General features: G+C 39.8%; 1 protein-coding gene across 4 annotated transcripts in view; it reads right to left on the bottom strand.

Moving 5' to 3' along the window:
• The window catches only part of ITPR2 (inositol 1,4,5-trisphosphate receptor type 2), a 472,511-nt gene extending 452,025 nt beyond the window's left edge, over positions 1-20,486 (bottom strand). The window contains exon 1 of one of the 4 annotated variants that reach the window (XM_077870671.1): positions 20,262-20,486. In XM_077870671.1, coding sequence (XP_077726797.1) covers positions 20,262-20,353 — 92 coding nt within the window. In that variant the 5' untranslated portion in view covers positions 20,354-20,486. The remainder of the gene's footprint in view (positions 1-20,261) is intronic. The other 3 variants (XM_077870669.1, XM_077870668.1, XM_077870670.1) reach the window with 3 other exon arrangements.
• Between the last annotated feature and the right edge of the window lie 3,773 nt (positions 20,487-24,259).

Below are 24,259 nucleotides of genomic sequence, written 5' to 3'. Positions count from 1 at the left end.
AGAAAAGAGTATTTAGATCCTCTCCTGTAGATCATATACAGTCTTCTCTTCTTAGGATGCTGTTTATAGCCAAAACACAGTTCAATGATTTAAAAAAAAAAAAAAAAAAAACTAATGGGAAACAAAGAAATAACTCTCCAAAAGGAGGATTTCTCCCTACTATGAAGTTTTAAAGGGCCCAGCTTACAAATATAGCTATCAATAGCCAACTTTATTTTTTTCCTTAGCAACTTACTTTGAATTTGAAAGTTCCTTTATTATAATTTAATAGAACCGAAGAGCAATCAAGTTGCAACATGCAAAATGTCAATAATTCCCAAAAGTTACAAGAGAAATTAGCATTTGAGAAGCTTCTCTTAAAGTTATAAGTTTCATCTATAGAATTTCAAATCAAAGGAAAATAATTTTACAAAAATAAGCTCAAGAAAGGTATCATGCTCTGCAGTATGCTCATCATTTGAATGCTTAGGAGTACTCAGTACCTACTTTCTAATTCCTTTTGAAGCAAATATATAGGTTGTCTGTTTCACACTTGCCTTTCCTGAACCCAAAAGGAAAGGTATCTCTCCTTTTCACCTGTAAAATGGTTTTCTACTAAACTGATATTGATCAGATTCTTATCTGATAAAAAAAGAAAGAGAGAGGAAAAGAAGAAAGAAAAAGAAGAAGAAAGAAAGAAAGAAGAAAGAAAGAAAGAAAGAAAGAAAGAAAGAAAGAGAAGAAAGAGAAAAAGAGAAAAGAAAAGAAAAGAAAAGAAAAGAAAAGAAAAGAAAAGAAAAAAGAGAGAGAGAGAAAGAGAAAAAGAAAAAAAAAAAGGAAGGCAGGCAGATAAGACAAGACAAACAGGAACCAGGGTCACTGCTTTCCCTTACTCAAAAATGATCTTCTGGAGATGTTTTAACAGCACCTGATTCATTATTACTATTTTCTCACAAAAACTTCCTCCATGAATGTGATTTGGTGGCTTTCATTTTGGCTTTTCCTACTCCCAGACGACCAAAAGCAGATGCCTTTCAAGGCAAAACAACCTCTTTCTCAACCTCCTGCCACTCCTGGGTGTGAAACTAAAGAACAAGTAATCAATGTCCACACTGATTTTTTTTTTTTTTCCTATCCTGACCAAATAATTCACTGATTCCTATTTACCAGGTAAGCACTACCTTCACTCTTCAATAAAAGATGTCTCCCTAAGGACAATCTCACTTGACATTTTGGTAAGATGTCCCAAGATGGCATGACTCTCTTGCCTCTTAGAAGAGCCAAGGGAAGAATGATGTCATCAGCAGCCATTTGCCCCATGAATAAAATCAGCTACTGTCTTTCAGTAGCATGTGCTCTTATTTACCTGTATCTGTTTTTCTCATTCTTTCTCTTCTATAATGTCAAGCTTCAAACTTACCCACAATAGTTTTTAAACCATTTGGGTTTTTCTAAAGATTTATTTACTTATTTGAGAGAGAGAGAGAGCTAGAGCATGCAGGGGGTGGGGATAGAGGGAAAGAGAGAGAGAATCTTAAGTAGACTCCGTACTGGGCATGGAGGCCAACTCGGGGTTCAGTCTCACAACCCTGAGATCATGACTTGAGCCGAAATCAAGAGTCTGACATTGAACTGACTGTGCCACCCAAGCGCCCCTTAAGCCATCTTTTTAAGTAACTGTGTTTAGGGTCCTATTATCTTGCCAAACTAATGGTTGCCAGCCAAACTCCTAATCAAGGAGAGAAAGACAAATCTACATGGTCACCCTATCTTATGGGACATGCTATTAGGAACACATGTGGATTTAGTAATATACTTGCTCTCTCCCATAAACTAATACAGCTTTCAGCTTGTTATTTTTGTTGTTGCTGTTGTTTTTAAAGATTTTATTTATTTATTCATGAGAGACACAGAGAGAGGCAGAGACATAGGCAGAGGGAGAACAGGCTCTGCACTGAGCAGGGAGCCTGATATGGGACTCAATCCCAGGCCCCAAGATCACGCCCTGAGTCAAAGGCAGACACTCAACCATGAAGCCACTCAAGCATCCCTTCAGCTTGTTATTTTTAAAGTCCCTACAGATTTGCACATTAAGTCATAATGCTGTCCATAATAACAAATCACATGGAAAAAATACATCCATAAGGAGACAAACAATTCCTCAGATGTGTGTTGTTTCTGGGTTGTACACTGAGGGCTTTGTCATGAGAGACCACATCCATGCAGGATGATGGGATCTCCTGCCAGGATAAGGAGAAATTTTCCTAAGTCATAATGAATAAAAAACCATCATGGTCTCCTTTGGCCCTGGCTCTTGTCCTGTCAGAAGAAGGTCTGTGAAAGGCGCAAGATTTGCTCTAAACTAAGATTGAGTATTACCAAGACGATCCCTGGTTCCTTCTTCAGTTTCCTCTAGCAAAGCAGTTTTATAGATAGTCCCTACAGTAAATGGTCTCCAAAAATCCTTAGAGCTGTGCCCCACCTCCCCCGACGGTGTCCTGTATTTAAATGTTGAATGAGTGAAATGACATCCTTTTGGTCATCTGTTTTATTCAATATTCTAAACCACTAAATTCTCTCTAAATAGTAGAAAGCCCTATCGCCACTTTCCCCACGTCAACCCTCTTTTTTATTCAATATTCTAAACCACTAAATTCTCTCTAAATAGTAGAAAGCCCTATCGCCACTTTCCCCACGTCAACCCTCTTTAATTCTCCCTTCCTCTAAGCACAGCATCAAGGGATCCAGTTTTCCCTTCCTTTCACACACCAGTCAAAAGCCCCTTCCATGACTGGAGAAAATCTAAATTCCAAGAACTTGGCAGTGCTGGGGCTGTTACTAGGCCAGACTCATTAGCATTCCAAACAAAGCCTAAAGAACTGCTAAATTGCAAAGTTTTCTTTAAAGGGCTTAGAATTTAAAAACAGGAAAAGAAAGGATGTGATAGGAAGTGTTTTATGTTCCCTCATTCAATGTTGTTACATTTCCTTTAATTTATGGATATCTTGATTTACACACATAATTGTGCTAAGTATTTCACCCTTTAACCTTCCCTGAACACCAGAGTTAGAAGAAACAGCTTGACCAGATGTCTTTTTTTAACAATCAATAAACCCTAAATCCATAACTCATCTCCTCATGTCTCGTTAAAAAAAAAGTAATTAAAAAAAGGATATTCTTAATAACATTCCAAATATCATGATTGATCTGTTGAATTGTAGTCAGATAAAACTTGGAGTGTAATTTTAAAACCACTACCTATACTAACTAAAACGACATTTTAAAAAAAATACATATATATACATATATTTAAAATACTTTAGTTATATATAATTTTATATATGCATATATATAATTTATATACATAAATTATTTCTCTTTTCCAAATATGTCCTTTCATCAATAAACACAAAATAAAATCAAGAAAATAATGGGTTATGTACATAACATTCTATTTGCATCACTGCTACAACAATGGAAAACATTTTCTGGGAAATGTTTTACAGGGGAAACATTTTCTGGCTTTTTAAACTACATCAAATCTGGAAAATGAAGCCATTGATATTTAAATGTGTAATATGATTCAACTCAAGCTAATAAATAGGTTGGGGTGACCTCCTTATGACTTTATCATTTAAATATATATGTATATGTATATATATATATATGAATTTTCCAAACATCTAGCATGTACCAGTATACCTTTCCAAATACTTACACAGGTATAACATCATTTCATACCCCCAAAGAACCACTAACGAACAGAGGACACATATAATTACTACTCCCAATTTAAAGATAGGAAACTGAATTCCGATATTAAATAATTTTCCAAGTTCTCAGAACCTCTTCAAGGTAGGATAGAATTCAAACCTTAGCACTTAAAAGGATCTTTCCAAAATCCACATTGCCTTTAAAAGCTTATTATCAAACATCTATGTATTTAGTCGTTTAATTTCAACCTTGAAATTAAATATGATTTCTAGATAATTATATCATAACTAACCAATTTCTTCAGTAGTTCAAAGTGGACCTGAGTTTTAAATACTAAAATAGGAGGAAAAAAATGAGTTGAAGACACTGACTTTTAAGACTTAGAGAAATTTATGGTGTCATTTCTGAAAGGTCACACAAAGATCACATTTCAATATTACATATTAATTAGGGATCATAATTCACATCTAGCTCTGGCACAAAATAGGTGGAATTTTTAATTGAAAGTATTTTCAAAACAAAATTTTCTAATGTGGGGGATCTAAACTAGTGATTTTTTTTATTTCAAAATTTGTATTTTAAATCCTGCTATATTACACCCTGCTTTGTATGTATCTCCATAAAAATAATTAATTCATGTACATTGTGTGCACATAAGGTGCCACAATTATTCCATGAAGTGGATAAGCTACTTGTGCCTAAACAAAACTATCTACATTGAAAGGAAATGCATTCACAATAAAATTTAGTGTAAGATATAGAGATTCTCACGCATATACTTTCATGGATGAGATTCTTTTTTTTTTTTTGGAAGAGATTCATTTATCAAAGCACATTTATTCATGTGCTTATGAATAATGTACTTATTTTGAAAATGTCTGTTTCATAAACTCCCTCCTTTTTTCTTTTGTAGCAACATTACTGAGGTATTATTTAGGCGCAATAAACTGCTCCCTTACCTCTGACCCCTCACCATGACCCCCACCCTTAATTTCCTGAGTCCTTTCCTTCAAGAGTTGATGCCAAATTTAGACTGGACTAGACTTGAGTTTTATTACAGCATGTAAAAGTATTCAGGTAATTCAAAACATCTAGCATGTACCAGTATACCTTTTCGAACATTTACACAGGTATAACATCATTTCATATCCCCAAAGAACCACTAAGGAACAGAGGACACATTTAATTAGTACTCCCAATTTAAAGATGGGAAACTGAATTTCGATATTAAATAATTTGCATTTGTATTGTAAAATTTGTATTAAATTTCCTCCTTTTCATCCGGAAGTAAGCTCCACCTGAAACAGTGCTAGTATAACAAGCCCAAAAGTAATAAACTGGAAAGAGAATAGTCTTCTATTAGCACCAAAGGTAATTAAAGCCTTCACATTTGAAAACCTGGCTGTAAGGACATAGGAAATCTGGCTGCCTGGAAGCTAAGGGGTAACGTTATTCGGTTGCAGTGGGCACGTGTTGTCTGCCTTTCCAGCATCCACTGCCTTTCTCTGGCATCAGAATCCTGAGAGAATAATGGAGAAGGGCCCTTCTTTCTCCCACTCAGGGCATGATGATGTCATCTCTGTAAGAAGAGCATCTCATTCCCTAGCCACAGGGTTCGGCTGAAGATGGGACCATTATCCTAGTCAAGCAACAGTGATGACTGCAGTACTTCTAGGGTCTGAGGAAATGAGGCACTCTTCTCAGCTCTGAGGGTAAGAGGATAGGGTACTGTGAGGCAGAAGCTGCTGGCAGCCATGCCACCACCAGAGACCGAGGCTTGCTGAGGATGGAACTAACACTCATGATAAAACAGAATCAAGGGACAGAGTCTGTAACAGAGCTCTGCCTAGACTCTTCAGTTACCGTGATTACAAAGTTCTCTTTGCTGACAATTGTTCCAGTTGGGTCTTCTGTTTCTCGCAACCAAAAACACCCTGATTATCACGGATCTTCAGGTTCACTAGTTCTGTCATAACAAGGAATGTGACATGTGTGGAGCTCTTATCCATTACTCCAGTAGGACTAGAAAAGCAAACTGGTATAAACTGCAACATAAGGATTTTATATTAGCTAAAAGGAAGCATCACAGAGAAACTTTCAAACAAGAGCTTATAAAGAGGGGATTTTAAGTGGTTTTTTAAATGCTTTTATTTATAAGGATTCTTCAACAGTTTGTGTGCATACATATACTAAGATTCCAGTAAGTAGTAAAACCTTCTTTTATGGCCTAACTGAAAAAAGGCTAGAGCCTATGTACTTTTGTTCGTTAGGCAGATCTAAGAGGCAGGAGTAAGAACACACTCCATGCCTTTCAGATCCCTATGATTTTGTCTAAAAATCATTAGTGTTCCCAAGATAAGTAACCATCATTATTTGATTAGTCACTATTCAAAATTTAACAAGATTATCCTAGGCAAATTTGTTATTTGTAAACCAACTAATTATCCGAATTAGAGAAATGATTTTGCTAATCCCTCTACCAGTCACAGATGTTCATTAGGAGTTCTTGGCCAATAGGAAACCACAGAAGATACAGTAGCACCAGCTGTCCAGTGGAAAACTGTGTAAAATCTCTATCCTAATGGCTCCAAAGCAAACATTTTTTTGTTTCAATAAATAAAACAAAATTGTTTCCTTTTACCACTATGTCCTACCAGGGAAGAAATGTCAGCAACTAAAATAACATGTTATCTTTAAAATGTAACAACACTTGAAAAGTCTAGTCAAAGAAGATAGGGTATATATATGCCAAGCAATTCTAAGGTTATTACTAATGTTGATACACTTCAGGTGTTTGCATTACATCAAAAGGATAGCAGGCATCAAACCACTAATAAAAGATAAATATAAGTGCCTGCAATTTAGTAACGTGCATTATCGAAGTGAGGAAGAAAAAAAAAGCCAAAACCAAAATAAATAATAGATAAGGTAGTGTGCCTTTGAACAGCCTACTAAACAAATACCAGCTTAAATTCATTTACTAAAAAATTTTATAAACATAATTCAGCAGAACTTTGAACATCAACACACATGAACTCAACCAAGCTTCCAAAAAGAGACTCTAGCTGATGTTTTGAATATAGTAACAATAAAAGTAATAGTAATAACAACAGCAGTTGTTACAATACAGTTGTTGTAATAACAGTTTCTACATATTTAATTTTGGGTGCCTGATGGTAAGAGTTTGATGCTAAGGGTTTTATATATGTTAATTCCCATTAATCTCATGGCAATATAACCTAAGGAATAATCCCACTTTTACAGATAAAGAAATTGAGGTTTCAGTATTAAGTAACTTCTTAAGGTCATACCAAGAAGAGTTGTACTTTGAAACCAGGTTTGTCAAAAAAAAAAAAAAAAAGAGAGCCCCCCCGGGTGGCTCAGTGGTTTAGCGCCGCCTGCAGCCCAGGGTATGATCCTGGAGACACGGGATCAAGTCCCACGTTGGGCTCCCTGCATGGAGCCTGCTTCTCCCTCTGCCTGTGTCTCTGCCTCTCTCTCTCTCTCTCTCTCTCTCTCTATCATGAATAAATAAAATCTTTAAAAAAAAAAAAAAAGACCAAAGGAATTATAAGAAAAGCATTAATCCACATATAATTTTTCTCAAAAAATAAAAAATAAAAAAAATAAAATAAAATAAATAAAAAAAAAGAAAGAAAGAAACCAGGTTTGTCTGAATCAAACTCAAAATTTCTTCAGTATCTACTATCTGACAGATACTCTGTGAGGTATTAGAAGACATAATTGTGAACAAAACTGACGGGCTCTGCTCTTACAGAGTTTAAGTAAAATTAAAACCACAACTATGGCAAGTTTTCTCAAGGGAAAAAATATGGTGCTGTATGAGCATATAGAAAGGGAGTTCACACAGCCTGGAGATCAGGAAAAGTTCACTGCAAAAGATCAACAAGCTGAAATCTGAATGATGAACAGGTATAAATTAGGTGAAAGGGATGGGCTTACGTGGGGAAACCTACCGGACAGAGAAGAAAACATGTCAAAAGGCCCTGTGGTAAGTAAGAGGGAACTCAGAATGTATGTGCAACTCAAAGAGGGGGGACGGGGGCAGGCATCGTGCCAAAAAGAGCCAGGGGAAGAAAGAAAGCATAGAACAAGAAGCTTTTCTCTCAGAGCCCAGGAGAGCCTGAAGTTGTACTGGGCTAATGACCTTTTATCCAAACATAAGCAAATGAAAGAGAAACTTCTTTCAAGTCTGTGTGTTTCATTTTTAAAATAAAGCCTCAAAAGTCATAGCGAATATTTCAATCTGTAAAACTTCTTAGGTCTAAGAAGGTACAGCTCCTTGGTTCAGGCTACCTTCATGTAGGACCCGGATTCCTCCCATGCCTACCATTTGCAACCTTATTCTATTCTTTCTCTTTAGCACTGTCTGATCCTCCTAGAGCAAAACCTAATCATCTCACTCTCCTGCTTAAAAATCCTTCAATGGGGGATCCCTGGGTGGCTCAGTGGTTGAGCATCTGCCTTTGGCCAAGGGCGTGGTCCTGGAGTCCTGGATCGAGTCCCAAGTCAGGCTTCCTGCATGGAGCCTGCTTTTCCCTTTGCCTGTGTCTCTGCCTCGCTCTCGCTCTCTCCCTCTCTCTCCCTCTCTCTCTCTCTCTCTGTATCTCTCATGAATAAATAAACAAAATCTTTTTAAAAAATCCTTCAAAGGCTTCACATTACCTAATGGGGACTATATGATCTGGCCTTTATCTGCCTATCTTCTCTTAGAATGTGGTCAAGCCAGGAAGTGAGGAGATCCAGAGAACAGGTTCATTTGCTGATGCTCTATTATTCCCAATATATTGATCCATCAGCCTAATTCAAGATGGCTTCTAACCTGCTCATACTACAATCAACCCAATGGCAAACAGCAGGGGGAGGGAGGGAAGGGATGAGAGCAGTAGAAGTCTCCTTTAAAGGCCTGACCTCAAAATTCAGTCCATGACCACTCTGGTTGCAAGGAAGCAAGGGAAATGTGGTCTTTATTATGGGTAACCCACAAACTCAAATACTTCTGTTAGTATGAAAGAAAGGGAAAATGAATTTGAGAGAATAACTAGCTGTCTGTGATATAGAAATTGAAATTAAAATGCATTTTGCTAACTTAAATAGGGCTCAAACTAAATGACGCAGTTGGCATCAATTCTTTAGAGTTTATCACATTAATTGTAACTTCCATTTTGAAAAAATATGCAAAACAAATGTTGATCTACTCTTTAGAAAATTGTCATACTATAAATTGATATACTATTGCCAAAGCAATTACTGCCTTGCAAAACTCCTACATGACAATTTACCTAAACAATTCTTTATCCAGCTTCCTCAATAACAAAAAAGTGTTTTTATACTTGCAATTTGATAATATTTTAAAAGACTTTCTGAGAGATTTTGTAGCAGCTAACAGTGGAAATAAGCACTGTGTTTCACCCTAACAGATAACAATGACTTCATTTGTACTGATCAGGAAAGGAGGCTCATTCTTCACAAGAGTTTAGAATTGAACTCAACTATTAAATCATGTCCTGCCAGGTAAATAGGGAAGAAGAGTAAGTAAAGGCCCTTTTCTCATTTGTTATTAATCCTAGAGATGGAAGAGATGGATTAATTTAGTAAAGTTTTAAATAACTAACACTTTCATTGACAATGTGGCTCAATTTGACTTAAATGTCACAATTTTTACCATTCCTAGCCACAAGTATAGAGTCCTTACTACAACAAAATTCCTTTCTTTACATTTCCTGCCTATTTTAACAACCAGGTTTGAAATTACCCTCTTTGAAAATATGGTTGAAGCCAAAAATCTACTTGAAATGCAAATGTTTAAGTAGTTATGTCCCTGATATCAGCAGTGACCTTGAACACTTTAGCCAAACACAAGTAACTAGTCCTTAAATCATTAACTTATTTTGGATCCCTAATGCAACTGTGTTGGTGATTTGTGTATTTTTTTTTTATTTTATTTACTTATTCATGAGAGACACAGAGAGAGAGGCAGAGACATAGGGAGAAAGAGGCTCCCTGTGGGGATCCCGATGTGGGACTCAATCCCAGGACCCCGGGATCACAACCTGAGCCAAAGGCAGACATTCAACCACTGAGTCACCCAGGTGCCCTGTGTAACATATTTTTAAGTCATTGTATTTAATTAGTATGATGTACTTCCACTGAATTGACTTGGATATTACAGAAATGAAGCAAAACTCTGATAATGTTTTGTATCTTTCATCTCAAAAGTACTTTTCTAAAGCTATTACATTTTACACACCTATCATAGATGATCATGGCACATTATAACTCAAGGAAATAGAAAGACATTGTTTCACTCTTTTAATTATTTTGTAATTTGTGCATATCTATCATTTTCACTTTATTTCTCTATTCTATATGCCAATACACCCTCAGAGAAGTTTTTATTTGTACATTGCTACCAGTGAAGATGCCAAGAATAAGAGCAAATATCAACTCTGGCAAATTATAAGTTCTTAAGAAGAATGGCCAAACATGTATATTTTGGAATAAGCTTGAGGCCAACCACATTCTAAAAGACTCGGTCAATAAACAGAATATACATTAATGGAAAACAAAAATACTGACCATTTGTTCTCTCAACCTATATTTATATGCTTATCCTTTTCCAGACACTTATTGCTAAATTTCAAAAATAAAAATTATATGTTATTATATGCCCTCTTTTATTTTTCTTCAGTTCTATAAATTCCCCCAACTATTCTCCAGTTTCATATTAGCAAATTATTTCCGACTAAACTTTTTTGCCCATAGCAGTTAAAATGCAAAATAACTCTCTGGATGTGTTATGTTATATACCATCCACAAAGGGAAAGAGCTCATTTAAAGTAAGAAATTGTCTCATAAAATGCTTACAAATTCACCCTTTGCACACATTAAAAACAAAACTGAACTTTCAGAAATATCAACTTTTCTTTAATGTGGCTATAATACACAAACCATTAAATAAGACTTTATACATTACTTTTTCCAGACTGTAGGTTTTATCACATATTGGGCCAGGTAGGTACAGAGATATGACCCAAGAGATTATTAAACTACCTATTATAGTAAGATTTAATGGCACCATAAAACCAATGACAACTTTCATCTGTTTTAAAAGAATTACCTATATGAATTCTCAAAACATTTAGTAAGAACAATTACATTGACTTTTCTCCAGAGGAGGGCTGATGTTAACAGCTACTTAGGGATTTGAGAATATACATATCCTAATTCAATAAATATTTATGGAGCCCAGCACTTGAGATATTCAGTGACAAAACAGAAAGATACCTACCTACAAAGAGTTTATAGACAGGTGATAAACAATGGATACATTATTTATGTATCTTATATATTACATACGGTAATAAGATAGTATGGGGAGGAAGGGGTAAAGCAGGACAAGGAGAATAGGAAAGGCTGAGGCAAAATGTTAAATATGCTACCAATGACCCACCAATTCCACTGCTAGAAACAGAAAGTAGACTAGGAATTGCAGAGAGGAGGAGAAGACGCAGGGAGAGTGACTTTCTAACAGTTAACAGAGTTTCTGTCTGGGATGATGAAAAAGTTCTGAAAATGGATAGTGGCAATAGCTACACAACACTTAAATCTGATTAATGCTTATACCTGAAATGGTTAAGATGGTAAAATGTATGTTAAATATATTTTCCCACAGTTATGATTTAGAAAAGCACTAAGAAGTTACCGTTAATCTACCCACTAAGCAAGCGGTGATCTAAGCTCACACTCCTCTTAGCTCTCCCGCACCCACACCAGACTGCCTGGAAGCTGGCAGAAATCAGAGAGCCCTGCTCAGTGACTTCTCTGGTAATTAAACCTGGCACTATCACTTCTTTCATTCACATAAGTGAATAATCCAAATGGACCCAAATTCCATCACTTGTTATTCTGAAATTTAAGAAGAAAGATGTAGAGTATAGGAATTGTTGGATCCAACTCATGTGAATGGCAGGACTCGAGAGAGAAAGTTCTGCTCTACAGATTCCCACAGCAGCCCTGGGTTTCGGCCTTTCTTATTGCTCAGTTGTTGAGCTCATCATTCAATTTCTTGGAGTTCCTCCAGTATCCTTATAATTAACATTTCCTTCTTTGCTTAAGCTAGCCAGAGATGGTTTCTGTTCCTTACAAACAAAAGAACCTTACTTCTTTTTTTTTTAAGAACCTTACTTCTAATATATTTTACAGACTTTTGATTCTTAGGCTTTAACCATGTGGGAAAATAATATGCAAGTATCTTTTGCTTTCCAAGTCTTTTGGGTTTTTGAGACAGGGTGGTGAGAATTAGGATAGCAAAAGATACTGATATACTGTTTTTTCAAGAGTTCCAAGACAACTCAGTACAAGGTTTGTAAATAATGTAATTAAATGTGAGTTGGAACATGAGTTGGAGATCACTTTATTCTCTGCAATTTTTACAAAACAACAGGTTCCCTCTCCACCCCACCCCCATCAGAAAGTAGAGCATTCCTATGACACCTTTCATAAACCAAACTGAAATAAAGCAAAGAAGCAATTACCATTTCATAAATGCAAAAATCCTCTTTGGATTTCTTTCAATTAGAGAAAACAAGCATTAATGTAGGTTTTTTTTTTAATGGGGTAAACTGAACTTTCAGAGAGCAGGAGACATCTGTAATATACTTTGATTTGTCACTAGAAAGGTCAATCAACAACTTTATCGTCCAGTTTTATATTTTGGTTTTTCTGTGAGTTCTGTTTCTTTATGCTCTTATAATTAGCTCTGATGATCCATGTAATTCCTTGCATAATCTGAAGAATCCTCTTTTCAATAGGAGATAAGATGTGGAGAGTAGTAATATCTGCTCTTAGTGACTGTTTCAAGATTAGTCATTACCACAACGTGTTGGAGCACTAAATATCTAGGAATTACTTAATTAAAAACTTCAGTTTTCAGGACGCCTGGGTGGCTCAGCGGTTAAGCACCTGCCTTTGGCCCAGGGCGGGATCCTGGAGTCCCAGGATCAAGTCCCACATCAGGCTCCCTGCATGGAGCCTGCCTCTCTCTCTGCCTATGTCTCTACCTCTCTCTCTCTCTCTCTCCCTCTCTCCCTCTGACTCTCATAAATAAATAAAAATCTTAAAAAATAAACCTTCAGTTTTCTTTAGGACTCTGTTGAGGAATTGTTTTTGGAAAACTAATACATAACAAAAGTCCAGCATTTTATAATTTTCACAAAGAAATTTTTATGAGAATATTTTAATAGCTCAAACACCTTACTAATTAATAGATAGAAGAAGCTCAATTACACATCTGAATTCTAAGAATTTAGATATGTATTCAAGTTATGCTTTGTTCACTCCCTAAGTCTTTTTCTGCATTCATAGGAACCTATGAAAGGTATTCTATACCATGTGGGAATGTGTGTGTGTGTGTGTGTGTGTGTGTGTGTGTGCGCTGAACAGTCACAGGCAGCAGGAGGCAAAAAGTCAGAGGGTCTGAACCAAACTAAAACATCTTACAATTGGTAATAAGGATAAAATATGTTCTTATATCATTTCTTCTATTTCTTCATATCTCAAAAGTATCAAATTATTTGCTTCCCTTTTTGGAGCTATCAAAATGGACAGTAAAATTTCACCAAGCTTCTTTTTAAATGGAAGAAAAAAGTACCAAGAATACATGATCAAATTATGGGTATAGACTTGAGACAAATATCCATCCTAAAGATCTTTCAAAGTTCTACGTAAATACCACCTCCTTCTAGAAGCCCTCTCTAGGTCATACCAGCCAGAAGCAATGAATCCTCTTCTGACTTCATTATAACACTGTTTTTAATCATCTTTATGACATTTTAAAAGAATTGCCTTATGTTGTGGTTATTCAATATCAATCTTACCTCCATCACTAAATAGTTACTACACTGATTTCACAAATATTTATTAAACAGGAATTGTGTGAGGTGCTAGGCAACAAAGATTAAAATGACAGTTCCTTACTTCGTGGTAATTACAGCACTGAGAGCAAAGAAGGTGTCAGTACATTTACTCTCCCATAGATCTTCGCCAAGTTCTCAAACGATTCTACTTACTACAAATTCTCAAAGACAGTTTTAGTTTTGGAGATAATAATTAAACACCGTTTAAGATCTAGCATCTCTGGGCCTCTGGGTGGCTCAGTTGGTCAAGGGTCTGCCTTTGGCAACAGGTCATGATTTCAGGGTCCTGGGATTGAGCCCTACCTTGGGCTCCCAGTTTAGCAGAGAGTCTGTTTCTCCCTCTTCCCCTCCCTCTTCCTCCCTCCATTCTCTCTCTTTCTCTCAAATATATATAATCTTAAAAAAAAAAATCTAAGGACGCCTGGGTGGCTCAGTGGTTGAGCGTCTGCCTTCGGCTTAGGGCGTGATCCCAGAGTGCCGCGTTCAAATCCCACATTGGGCTCCCTGCATGGAGCCTGCTTCTCTGTGTGTCTCTCATAAATAAATAAATAAATAAATAAATAAATAAATAAATAAATAAATAATCTTAAAAAAAAATCTAGCCTCTCTTCCCACTGTATCCCAAGCACATAATCAGGACTCATTAAATATTTGTTGAATGAATTAATGATTCCATCTGCAGCATGCTCCTGCATAAACAACATCACAAGTTACCGGGCTTGATTCATGATGTAAACACATTTTCAATTTTATGATTAAAGTTTTTTTCTAAATAACCTCATAATTTAACTTATTCTCAATTCAGGGTTGGATTTCTGTGGATGTGTGTTGTATAAACTATAAAATAACTATTGTTAGCCAATTATTAATTTGAATTTTGAAAAAGCTAAGCCATCCATTTTGAAGATACTTAATGAAAACATTTCAATTATTCATACACAAAAAGAAATCCTTCACAAACTATTGCCTATAGATGCTGACTCAGGAAATAAAAGTACCATAGTGACTACTAAGATTACAAACAGGAACAAGTCAGCCATGCTAAAGTGCATACTTCTTGCATGTGTAAACAGACTTCTAAAATAAAACAAACTATCTATTTAGTGCATAAGTTAAACCAATCATTCATAATTGCTCAGCATTACTGGCCAGACAAACATTTTTCCATAATACATTTTCAATGCCAATGATAGCAAATAATAGGAAAAAATTTGGCTATGGTAGACATATAACCATCTATTTCAGCAACACAGATGCTAGTTTATAGTTTTCCTAGTTTATAGTTTTCCTTCACTGCCCATGACCAGGACAATAATTTATTTATGCTTTTTAAGGTAAATACTACTGACCAACAGTAATAAAAAAAACTGAAGAATCTTTAAAAATATCGTTTTCACTTTAACTAACTCTCCTGACTATACCAGTAATAGATGTTTAATTAAAGAAACATATATAGAATCTGGGAGATACAAGAGATACAAAAATGAAAATAAAAATCACCTATCCATTCACCATGAGTGCCACCAGTGCTTATTACGCTGCTCTATTTTCTTTCCCTATTTTCCATACCTATTGTTTTGTATTTCTTTAATAGAATTATGGTTTTCTGAAGGCATATATTGGAAACTTTCCTATTTAAATCTGTATGAGTGTAGAAAGGTAACCACAAAAAAAGGCATCAATACCTTTGAAAGGCAGTTTTATCCATTAAATGAATGAATGATCATAAAATTTCACTTCTCATTGTAATCTGATTATGTTACCAAAAACTGGTGTTTAAAAAAAAAAAAGAATTAAAGTCATTTGGCTATTGTGCTATAATTTTGTCATAGAAGTCCACTATTACTTATTCTTCTAGATTTATATATGAAGACACACCCTGTGCCTGGAATTTCAGTTTTAAATTATGAGTCTATAGTATTCTATTTTCTGTGAGTTATCTATATTCCATCTGTACAAAAACAGTTCCAAGGGAAAAATGTGCTTATGAAATGTGCTACATATGCCAAAAAAAAAAAAAAAAAATCTTCTGTTAAACCCAGAATAAGGCTAAGCAGTTTCCTGTGAATTCTAGTCTATCAGAACGAAGCATCAGGGGCCTTTGAGGAGGGATGGTTGTTTACCTGACTGAGCTCTCTCCACAAAAGAGGGTCAAAAAGAATGACTTCTAAGTTAATGAAACAGTCAACCTTTTAGCTTAAAATAGACTTTATGTTCGCCACTTCAGAAAGTGTCTCTGTACTTGAGCAGATTTCAAGTTCCATAACATGACACTACTAACCCTTAGACTTTCCAAAACAACCAAGTATTCGAGATTCTACGGTCTTCTTCCTCCCCACTGAACAGGCATGCAAATATTCGATGGATTTTTAGATATTTTGATCACAATAACATATGCCTTAGCCAAAACAAAGTTACATTTACATAGCTAATGGCAGCAGGAAATACTGGCTGTTACTCTGAAGGCTTCTATTTGGAAGACTAAAGATAACCTACAAACTATTCTGAAATAAAACTTGACCATAACCATTCCTTGCTTCATCTATTTGACTCTTCACTGATCAGATAGTCCTAGTAAGGGAAAGATTTTTAAAACTATAAGAGTAGCATAATTCAATGACAAAAAGAAGATGATAATAAAACAAATCTGCAAATATTTAAATATCAAAAACGTTAATGGGAGCAGGACTATAACTTGGAACAATAAAAGGCACACATTTGCAGTTTCATTCATCCCAGGAACGAATTATAAACTATGTGACACACCACCACCCTACCTCACGTCTGCCATTGAACATGGAAACAAAGGAACTGAAAAGTTCACTGAATTGGCCAAAATCAAGCAGAAAGTAAAAATAGGGCCCCAACCTTTTGGCACTCTGGCTAAGAGACTCTGAAGGTGCTTTGCAGTCACTGCATCAGTGACTAAGGCATTAACTAGTGGGTGTTGATTCTTAGTAGATCCTATGATGAAATTTCAAACCAAAGGCAGCAATCACTTACACACACACACACACACACACAGATGCATACATGTCATCTGCTAAACCTCTCAATCCTATGGAGGATGGATAATGACGGAGTTAAATACCTTTCCCTGATTCTATCCCACCCATCCTGGAAGTTCTGCTATGCTCATTCCCACTGTATGGCATCTAACCACTGGTCAAGTGGATGGACCCAGAAATATGAAGTGTCCGATATGGCAACAGCCAGCAAAGTCATTCTCAGGATATCGAAACTTTAAAAGAGCAGAAGGAACAATTACCACTGCATTTGAAATCGTACAGCAGATTCCAAAATTCCCCCCCTTCCCTTTAAAAATTAAAGATGACAATCCTAAAATGTACCATTAGCAAAAAAGTATTTACAATATATGTTCATTCTCTAGGATCTTCATTCTCTAAGATTTAAAGCAGTTCTCTGGCGCCTAGGTGGCTCAGTCAGTTAAGCGTCTGCCTTCAGCTCAGGTCATGATCCAGGGGTCCTGGGATCCAGCCCCATTTCAGGCTCCCTGCTCGGTGGGGAACCAGCTTCTCCCTCTCCTTCCCCCTCTCCCTCTGCCACTATCTCTTCTCATGCTCTCTCTCCCTTTTAAATAAATAAAATCTTTAAATAAATAGATAAAGCAGTTTTCCTTAAATCAATTTTTTTTTTGGTTTTTTAAATTTATTTATTCCTGAGAGGCACAGAGAGAGAGGCAGAGACATAGGTAGAGGGAGAAGCAGGTTTCCTGTGGGGACCCCAATGGGGGACTCAATCCCAGGACCCCAGGATCACATGAGCCAAAGGCAGATGCTAAACTACTGAGCCACCCAGGCGTCCCATAATCGTTTCCTAAATAGGTCTTTAGATGATTTCCTAAATAGGTCTTTAGATGAAAAGTTAAGTTAGAAAATACAAACTGGAAAAAAAGAAAAGAAAATACAAACTGGGCCCTTTTTGCACCTATACAAGCTGGGAGTATAACACTTCAGTCAGCAACAAACGGATTCAGAAACACCAGGTAAGTATTGGTTAAAGAATAACCGGAGAAAAAAAGAGGAAATGCAAATCTTTGCAACTGGGACATTCTAATTTTCACAGACTTGAAAAATCGAACTTAGAAGCTGGGTCACAGAGCCTATGAAAATCTTCCCACACTTCCAGTAGGAAGTACCTCTGAGAAGCCTGCTAAACTCTCACAGAGTGAACCTGATTTTCTTTTCAGCAGAAAAATTCATTACCTTATTGCAAAACTTCCTTAAAGCTAAGTAGAACAATGCATATGCTCCAAAACTCCCTCTCACACCAAATGTTAAGAGCAAACAAAATTTCTTTACAGACAAGTACCTTTACCAAGAATTACCTTGAAATGCTGTGTAAATTAAGTTCTCATTAACTACTCCCTCCGGCTGAATTTGAAAAACCACCATGCTATCAAGTGTCAAGCAGATAAAGAGCTAACACAGCAATCAGAAACTTTAAAACAAATTTTTAGCTCCCCAAGTTAGAGAAAAAGAATATCCAAAGCACCCAGCTTCACCAAGGGCAGCATTTCTAAAGATCCTTCCTCACCTTAGAATGGAACTGCACAGAGGTCTTGTCATAGGAACCTCAACAAGACTCGGTTTGTTAACAGAACAGTACTATTACACACATCCTAAGGAAACTCAGCCTTCAAAACACCAGCAAGAAATACTGAATACTGATAAATATTTCTAGAAACATATGCCTCATTAAAGGTCGAGCTTACTTTTATCAAGGCTTTATTTTTATTATGATGTGTAACCAAAGAAACACACACTTTGCTGGGAATCTGGAGACAGGGTTACGGTTTCAGCTTTGGGCATTAATGTCTTGATTCTTAGGCGAGTCGTTTCATTTCTTTTCCCCTCGGTTCCTTGATCTCCAAAATGAGCAGGAGAGACTGCACAACCGCTAGAGTTGTAGCTTCCTGATTTACCATCTCTAGCCCCATGTGTGTGTATAGGTACACAAACACATACCTTTGCTGAACAAGATACTACAAAAACATGGCCTTTTATTTGTCTAGGTTGTATGCTCTATTCCTAGTCCTTTTCATTATTTTGTCTACAAGTGTAACTATTGCTCACAGTCACCAAGGTAGTGATAATTACAATAGCCTACACTTACAAAAGGGCTTTTTATGTGCCAGGTATTGTGCTAAGCATTTTACATGTATTAACTCCCTTCGTCCTCACCACAGCCCTCTGAGGCAGAAACCACTATCATTCCCATTTTCAGACATGAAGAAACTGAGATACTGAGCAATATTGTAACTTTGCTCAGGGTCCTAAGGTTCACATGTGGATTCGCCAGGATCTGACCCTAAACATTTTGGGCCTGGGCATTTCCTGCTTAACCACCACCCAGAGAGTCTATGGTGGGAAAAGGTGAAGTGCAGCCCAGTTCATCTGCAAAACGTTGTTGGGGTTGCAAAAACTGACCCAATACTGTCAGGAACAAACCCAACACAGGCATTTGGCCATTGATACATTTTTCTTCCACACTTCAGTTTCACAATTAACATCCACCTTACAGGGATAACATTATATCCCCCTGCCTTCCTTCCCCGATTAGGGGAGATGCACAATGAACACAAGCTGTTTTAAGTCCTGGTGCCTTCCTGGTCCCCTGTCACTCCGTTATAATACGGCTCACAGTCACGGTCCAAGGACACTGCATGTTCCGTCATGTGCCCTAAAACCTAACAGCAGAAAACAGTGACCAACCAGGAGTGGAAACACCAGTTCCGCAGCCTGAAATCTGGAAGACGGGGCAGTCTTAAGTACGGAGACCATAAAGTAACCAAAAAATAAAAAGAAAAAGAAAGAAAGAAATGCGTGCGCATCAAAATGCACTGCCCTGTGCATTTAAGCTGCTAACCGGTATTCACAGTCAGGACAGAGAGAAAATACCAGTAATCAAGGAAGTCCTATTTCAGCAAGTAGCACATGCTATGTTTATAGACATATTTCCCCCATTCATAAATCAACTCGAGTCTCCAGAGCCCTGCACTCGGCTGAGTTCCAGGAGAGGTGGAGGATTTCAGTGGGCCAAGGCCCGAGACGGGGAAAAGCCCGTCCGAGCTCTGGAACCCGGGAGGCCCTTGGGGACCCGTGAGGGGTCACAGCGCTGCCCTGTCCCTAGGCCGCCCCGACGGCGGGCCAAGTCCCCGTCTGGCAAAGCCCAGAGAAAACTACTCCAGCGGAGACGGGACGGGGAGCCACCCCGCGAGGGCAAAGCCACAGTGTCGGGCTCACGGCAGCGCATCGCGGGATCGGCTCGCAGGCCGACCCGGGCACCGAGGGGGGCTCCAGGGCGGTGGAGGCGCGCGTCTGCCGCACCCCTGAGGGGACACAGGCATTTTAACCCCAACGCCCCGTGCAGAAGCCGGAGAAGACCTCTCCGCAAGGGCCCTGTCTCGGGGCTCTTGAATCACTTCCTCCTTTTCTGCCGCGGCTCTGAGCTTCGGATGACGAAGCGGCTGGGAAAGCCTCGCCTCCCGGGGCAGGCAGCTCCCCGCCGGCGCGCAGCGAGCGCCCGGGCGCTGTCCGCGGGGAGCCCCAGGGGCGGGGGCGCGCGCGCACGGCGGGCAGGGCTGGGGGGCCCCCGCCCCCGGCTTACCCCAGGGTGCTGATGAAGCCGTTGACCGAGCCCTCCGCGTACAGGGACACGATGTCCCCTATGTAGAGGAAGCTGGACATCTTATCAGACATGCTGCTTCATGCTCCGGAGCACGCGTCCCTCGTCTTCCCCGCGCCCTCGCCGCCCTCTCCCGGCAGCCGCGGCGGCAGAGGCGGGACGGAGCGGAGCGCGCGGCGGCAGCGCCCACGGCGGCGGGGAGGGCACGGCCCGGTGACCGGGTGTCGGGGCCCAGCCCTGCCCGCCCGCCGCGCTCCCCGCGACCTCGCCGCCCGGGCGCCCCGAGAGCCGCAGCCGCCGCCTCCCCGGCAGGTTTCCTGTTCCTTTCAGAAGTTTTGTCCCCCACACCTTCGCTCCTCCTCCCGCCTCCTCCGCGTCCCCTCCCCGCCTGCGCCCCAGCGCGCCCGGCCCCGCCGCCCGGTGGGTGCTGGGTGCCGGGTGCCGGGTGCCGCCGGTCGCGGAGCCCCTCGGTCCCCTCGGGGGAATTTTTGGACCAGGTGGCGAGGCCCATCGGGCGGAGGGGAGGAGACGAGCCCGGGGAAGGCGGCGGGAGGCCAATCAGCGAGCGGCGGCCGGGGGCGGAGCTGGGCCCGGGCGGGGCGGGGCGGGGCGGGGCGGGGCGGGGCGGCGCTGCCGGGCTCGGCCACCCGGGAAGCGGGGCGCGGTGGCGAGCGGCGGTCCCCGCCGGGGACGAAGAAGGGCGGCGGGGCCGGCACGTCTTCCCCGGGCTGTCAAGGGGGCGGGAGGGCGCCCGCTGGCCTTGGCGCGGGCGCGGAGGAGCGCGCGGTGCGCGGAGCCTGCTGAACGCCTGGAGATGAAAAGGTGGAGCCGGAGCCCCCGGACGGGGCGGGGGGGCGGGGGTGCTGTCGGAGGGAGAGGAAGGTGTTGAAGCCAGGCGGGAAGTAGAAATAAAAACAAATGCATAATAAAGACAGAGGGAAAGGGGGAAGGGAAGGGAAGGGAAGGGAAGGGAAGGGAAGGGAAGGGAAGGGAAGGGAAGGAAGGAAGGAAGGAAGGAAGGAAGGAAGGAAGGAAGGAAGGAAGGAAGGATCTCTATCTATTTGAAGGAAGGAAGGGAAGAATGATCTGTATCTATTGGAAGGAAGGAAAGAAGGATGGATCTCTATCTATTTGAAGGAAGGAAGGGAGGCAGGGAGGGAGAATGGATGGATCTGTATCTATTTGAAGGAAGGGACGGAGGGAGGGAGGATGGATCTGTATCTATTTGAAGGAAGGAAGGATGGATGGATGGATCTATCTATTTGAAGGGAGGGAGGGAGGGAGGGAGGGAGGGAGGGAGGATGGATCTGTATCTATTTGAAGGAAAGAAGGGAAGAAGGATCTGTATCTATTGGAAGGAAGGAAGGAAGGAAGGAAGGAAGGAAGGAAGGAAGGAAGGAAGGAAGGAAGGAAGGATCTGTATCTATTTGAAGGAAGGGAGGGAAGAAGGATCTGTATCTATTGGAAGGAAGGATGGATCTGTATCTATTTGGAGGGAGGGAGGGAGGGAGGGAGGGAGGGAGGGAGGGAGGGAGGATGGATCTGTATCTATTTGAAGTATGTAGTTTTGGATTTTCTCTCCAGTATATGGCGTTAGTGAAACTTGACCAGTCAGCAGATGTCCAGGTGGACGCAAACCTCGATGGAGGTAAACGTCACTTGGCCACTTGGCTGAGCCAGCAATTCTTGCAGCCAACCCCGGCGGTGAACCTCGTCTGGCCTCCAAGGACACGCCTCCTCTGCTTCCTTAACTCATAGCCCAGGTTGAACCTTCCACCTCTGTGAGCCCGCTGTCACCATCCCACTGACAATCTTCGTGTCCTTACCTGTTAAGCTGCTGAGTGTTAAAGCTCTAAAGGTCACAGATGAAAGTGGTGGCAAGACACGTTTGCAGACCTGTTGCTTTTGTATCCCTCATCTTATCATTTTAGAAGCCTTTTGCCCTAACTTTCTGGAAGAACTGGAGAAGGCAAACTCTTTTTTAAACGTGGATTATGACACTAGCAGCCCGATCAAAGAATTGGGTCCTCAGTAATCTCCACAGAGCAAAGTTACAGAAAGGCAGAGGAACTCAGGGCTGGCAGAGGGATGTATGTCAAATTGTGCAACTGACCAAAACTTAAATTATAGTTCAGAAATATCTCACATGTCTTACAGTACATACATGGGTTTGGTTGAGACTTATAATCACACGATGGAATATGAAAGAAGAGTATACTTAATATTCAAATGTGTGTGTTTAGAAACCCTGCAGGAAAGAAGAGAATAGAGTGTGAGACTCAGAATCCAGGAAATGCCCCCGCCCCTGGCAAAGCCTGTAAGTGTTGAGATAAACTGGACCCAGTCATCATCCTACCATGCAGCTGATAGATCTCGTTAGTTCTGTGTTCTCCTTTGGAAAAGGGTACTTAGCAACTTAGAAATGCCTGTTACAGGATAGAAACCCTCCTCTGTCTACATATTACTGTTTGGGGCCTCCAAGACGTTGAACATAAACTATTTAAAAGCTTCAGGGGGAACATAATAATGACCCTGGAAATAGAGGTTTCTATTTATCCGCGAGATTTGTGTATTACATTCTATCATTGCCCATCCTGCACAGTCCTGTGCCATACGTGTAATGGATGCTCAACAATTATTGCTCAAAGTCATGAATGTTTTTCCTTGGGTATTGAAATGCTTAAACACTGCTAGTGGAAATGTAAGACGGCACAGCACTTTGGAAGACAGTTTGGGACTTCCTCAAAAAGTTGGTAACATGGAGTTACCATTTGAAACCCAGAAAACCCATCTCTAGGTATATATATCCAAGAGAAATGAAACCACATGTATATGTACACAAAACTTGTACACAAATCTTCATAGTAGCTTTATTCATAAAAGCCCAAAATGGAAATTTCCCAAATGTCCGTCAATTGATGAATAGATAGCACAATGGAACACTATTTGACCATAAAAAGGAATGAAGCACTAATTCATGCTACAACATGGATGAACCTTAAAACAATTCTTCTAGGTGAAAGAAATCAGACATAAAGATCATATATGATCCTACTTATATGAACTGTCCAGAATAGGCAAATCCATGGAGATAAAGAGAGCTTGGAGTAGGTAAGTAAAGTGCATAGGGTTTCTTTTTGGGAAGCCAAAAATGTTATAAAATTAATTGTGGTGAATGTTGTATAACTCTGTGACTATATTAAAACCTACTTTAAAAAAAACTAAATTGTGCACTTTAAATGGATGAGTTGTGGTATATGAATTATATCTCAATGAGGCTTTTAGGGGAAAAGTCAGTGGAGGGGCGACTAGGTGGCTCAGTCGCCTAAGTGTCTGCCTTCAGCTCAGGTCATGATCCCACATCGGGCTCCCTGCTCAGTAAGGAGCCTACTTATCCCTCTCCCTTTCCCTCTCTCTCTCCTGCTCACACACTCTCTCTCAAATAAATCTTTTTAAAAATCAGTGGAAAAGAAACAGTCTCGTGGGGGGAGATGGAGAGGAATAAAAGGTAAGTTTAAAAAGAGACTCAAAAAGCATTCTTCAAACTTACACTTGCAGTCAGCATCTTTTTTTCTTTAACCTGATCTCCCTTGGTCCCAACCAACACCTTTGGACAAGGGTGGCCTCATATCCAGCTGCTCAGACCCGAAAAAGGTGTTAGAGTACAACTGAAAAGAATTCAGTGAAACTCCAGGTGGGGTAAAACTATTAATTCTTCACTAATCATCTGGCTAACTCTGCAAGGTCAAAGATGTCCCAGCTTCCAATGGAAATCACCTTCTGCTTTTTTTTTTTTTTTTTAACTAAACTCTACCCCCACATGGGGCTCCAACTCACCACCTGAGATCAAGAATTGCATGCTCTACTGACTGAGCCAGCCAGGTGCCTCCAGCAACCACCTTTTTCATCAAACGGCTTTGCCAACCTCTTAAGAATCCATGCACCAAGTTTTGGAGTCATTTTTATTCCTTTATCTATTT

Source organism: Canis aureus, chromosome 25 (assembly GCF_053574225.1).
Source record: "Canis aureus isolate CA01 chromosome 25, VMU_Caureus_v.1.0, whole genome shotgun sequence".
Taxonomy (NCBI): Eukaryota; Metazoa; Chordata; class Mammalia; order Carnivora; family Canidae; genus Canis; species Canis aureus.
The sequence above is the reverse complement of the archived record's forward strand: the minus strand, read 5'-3'. Positions and strand labels throughout refer to the sequence as shown.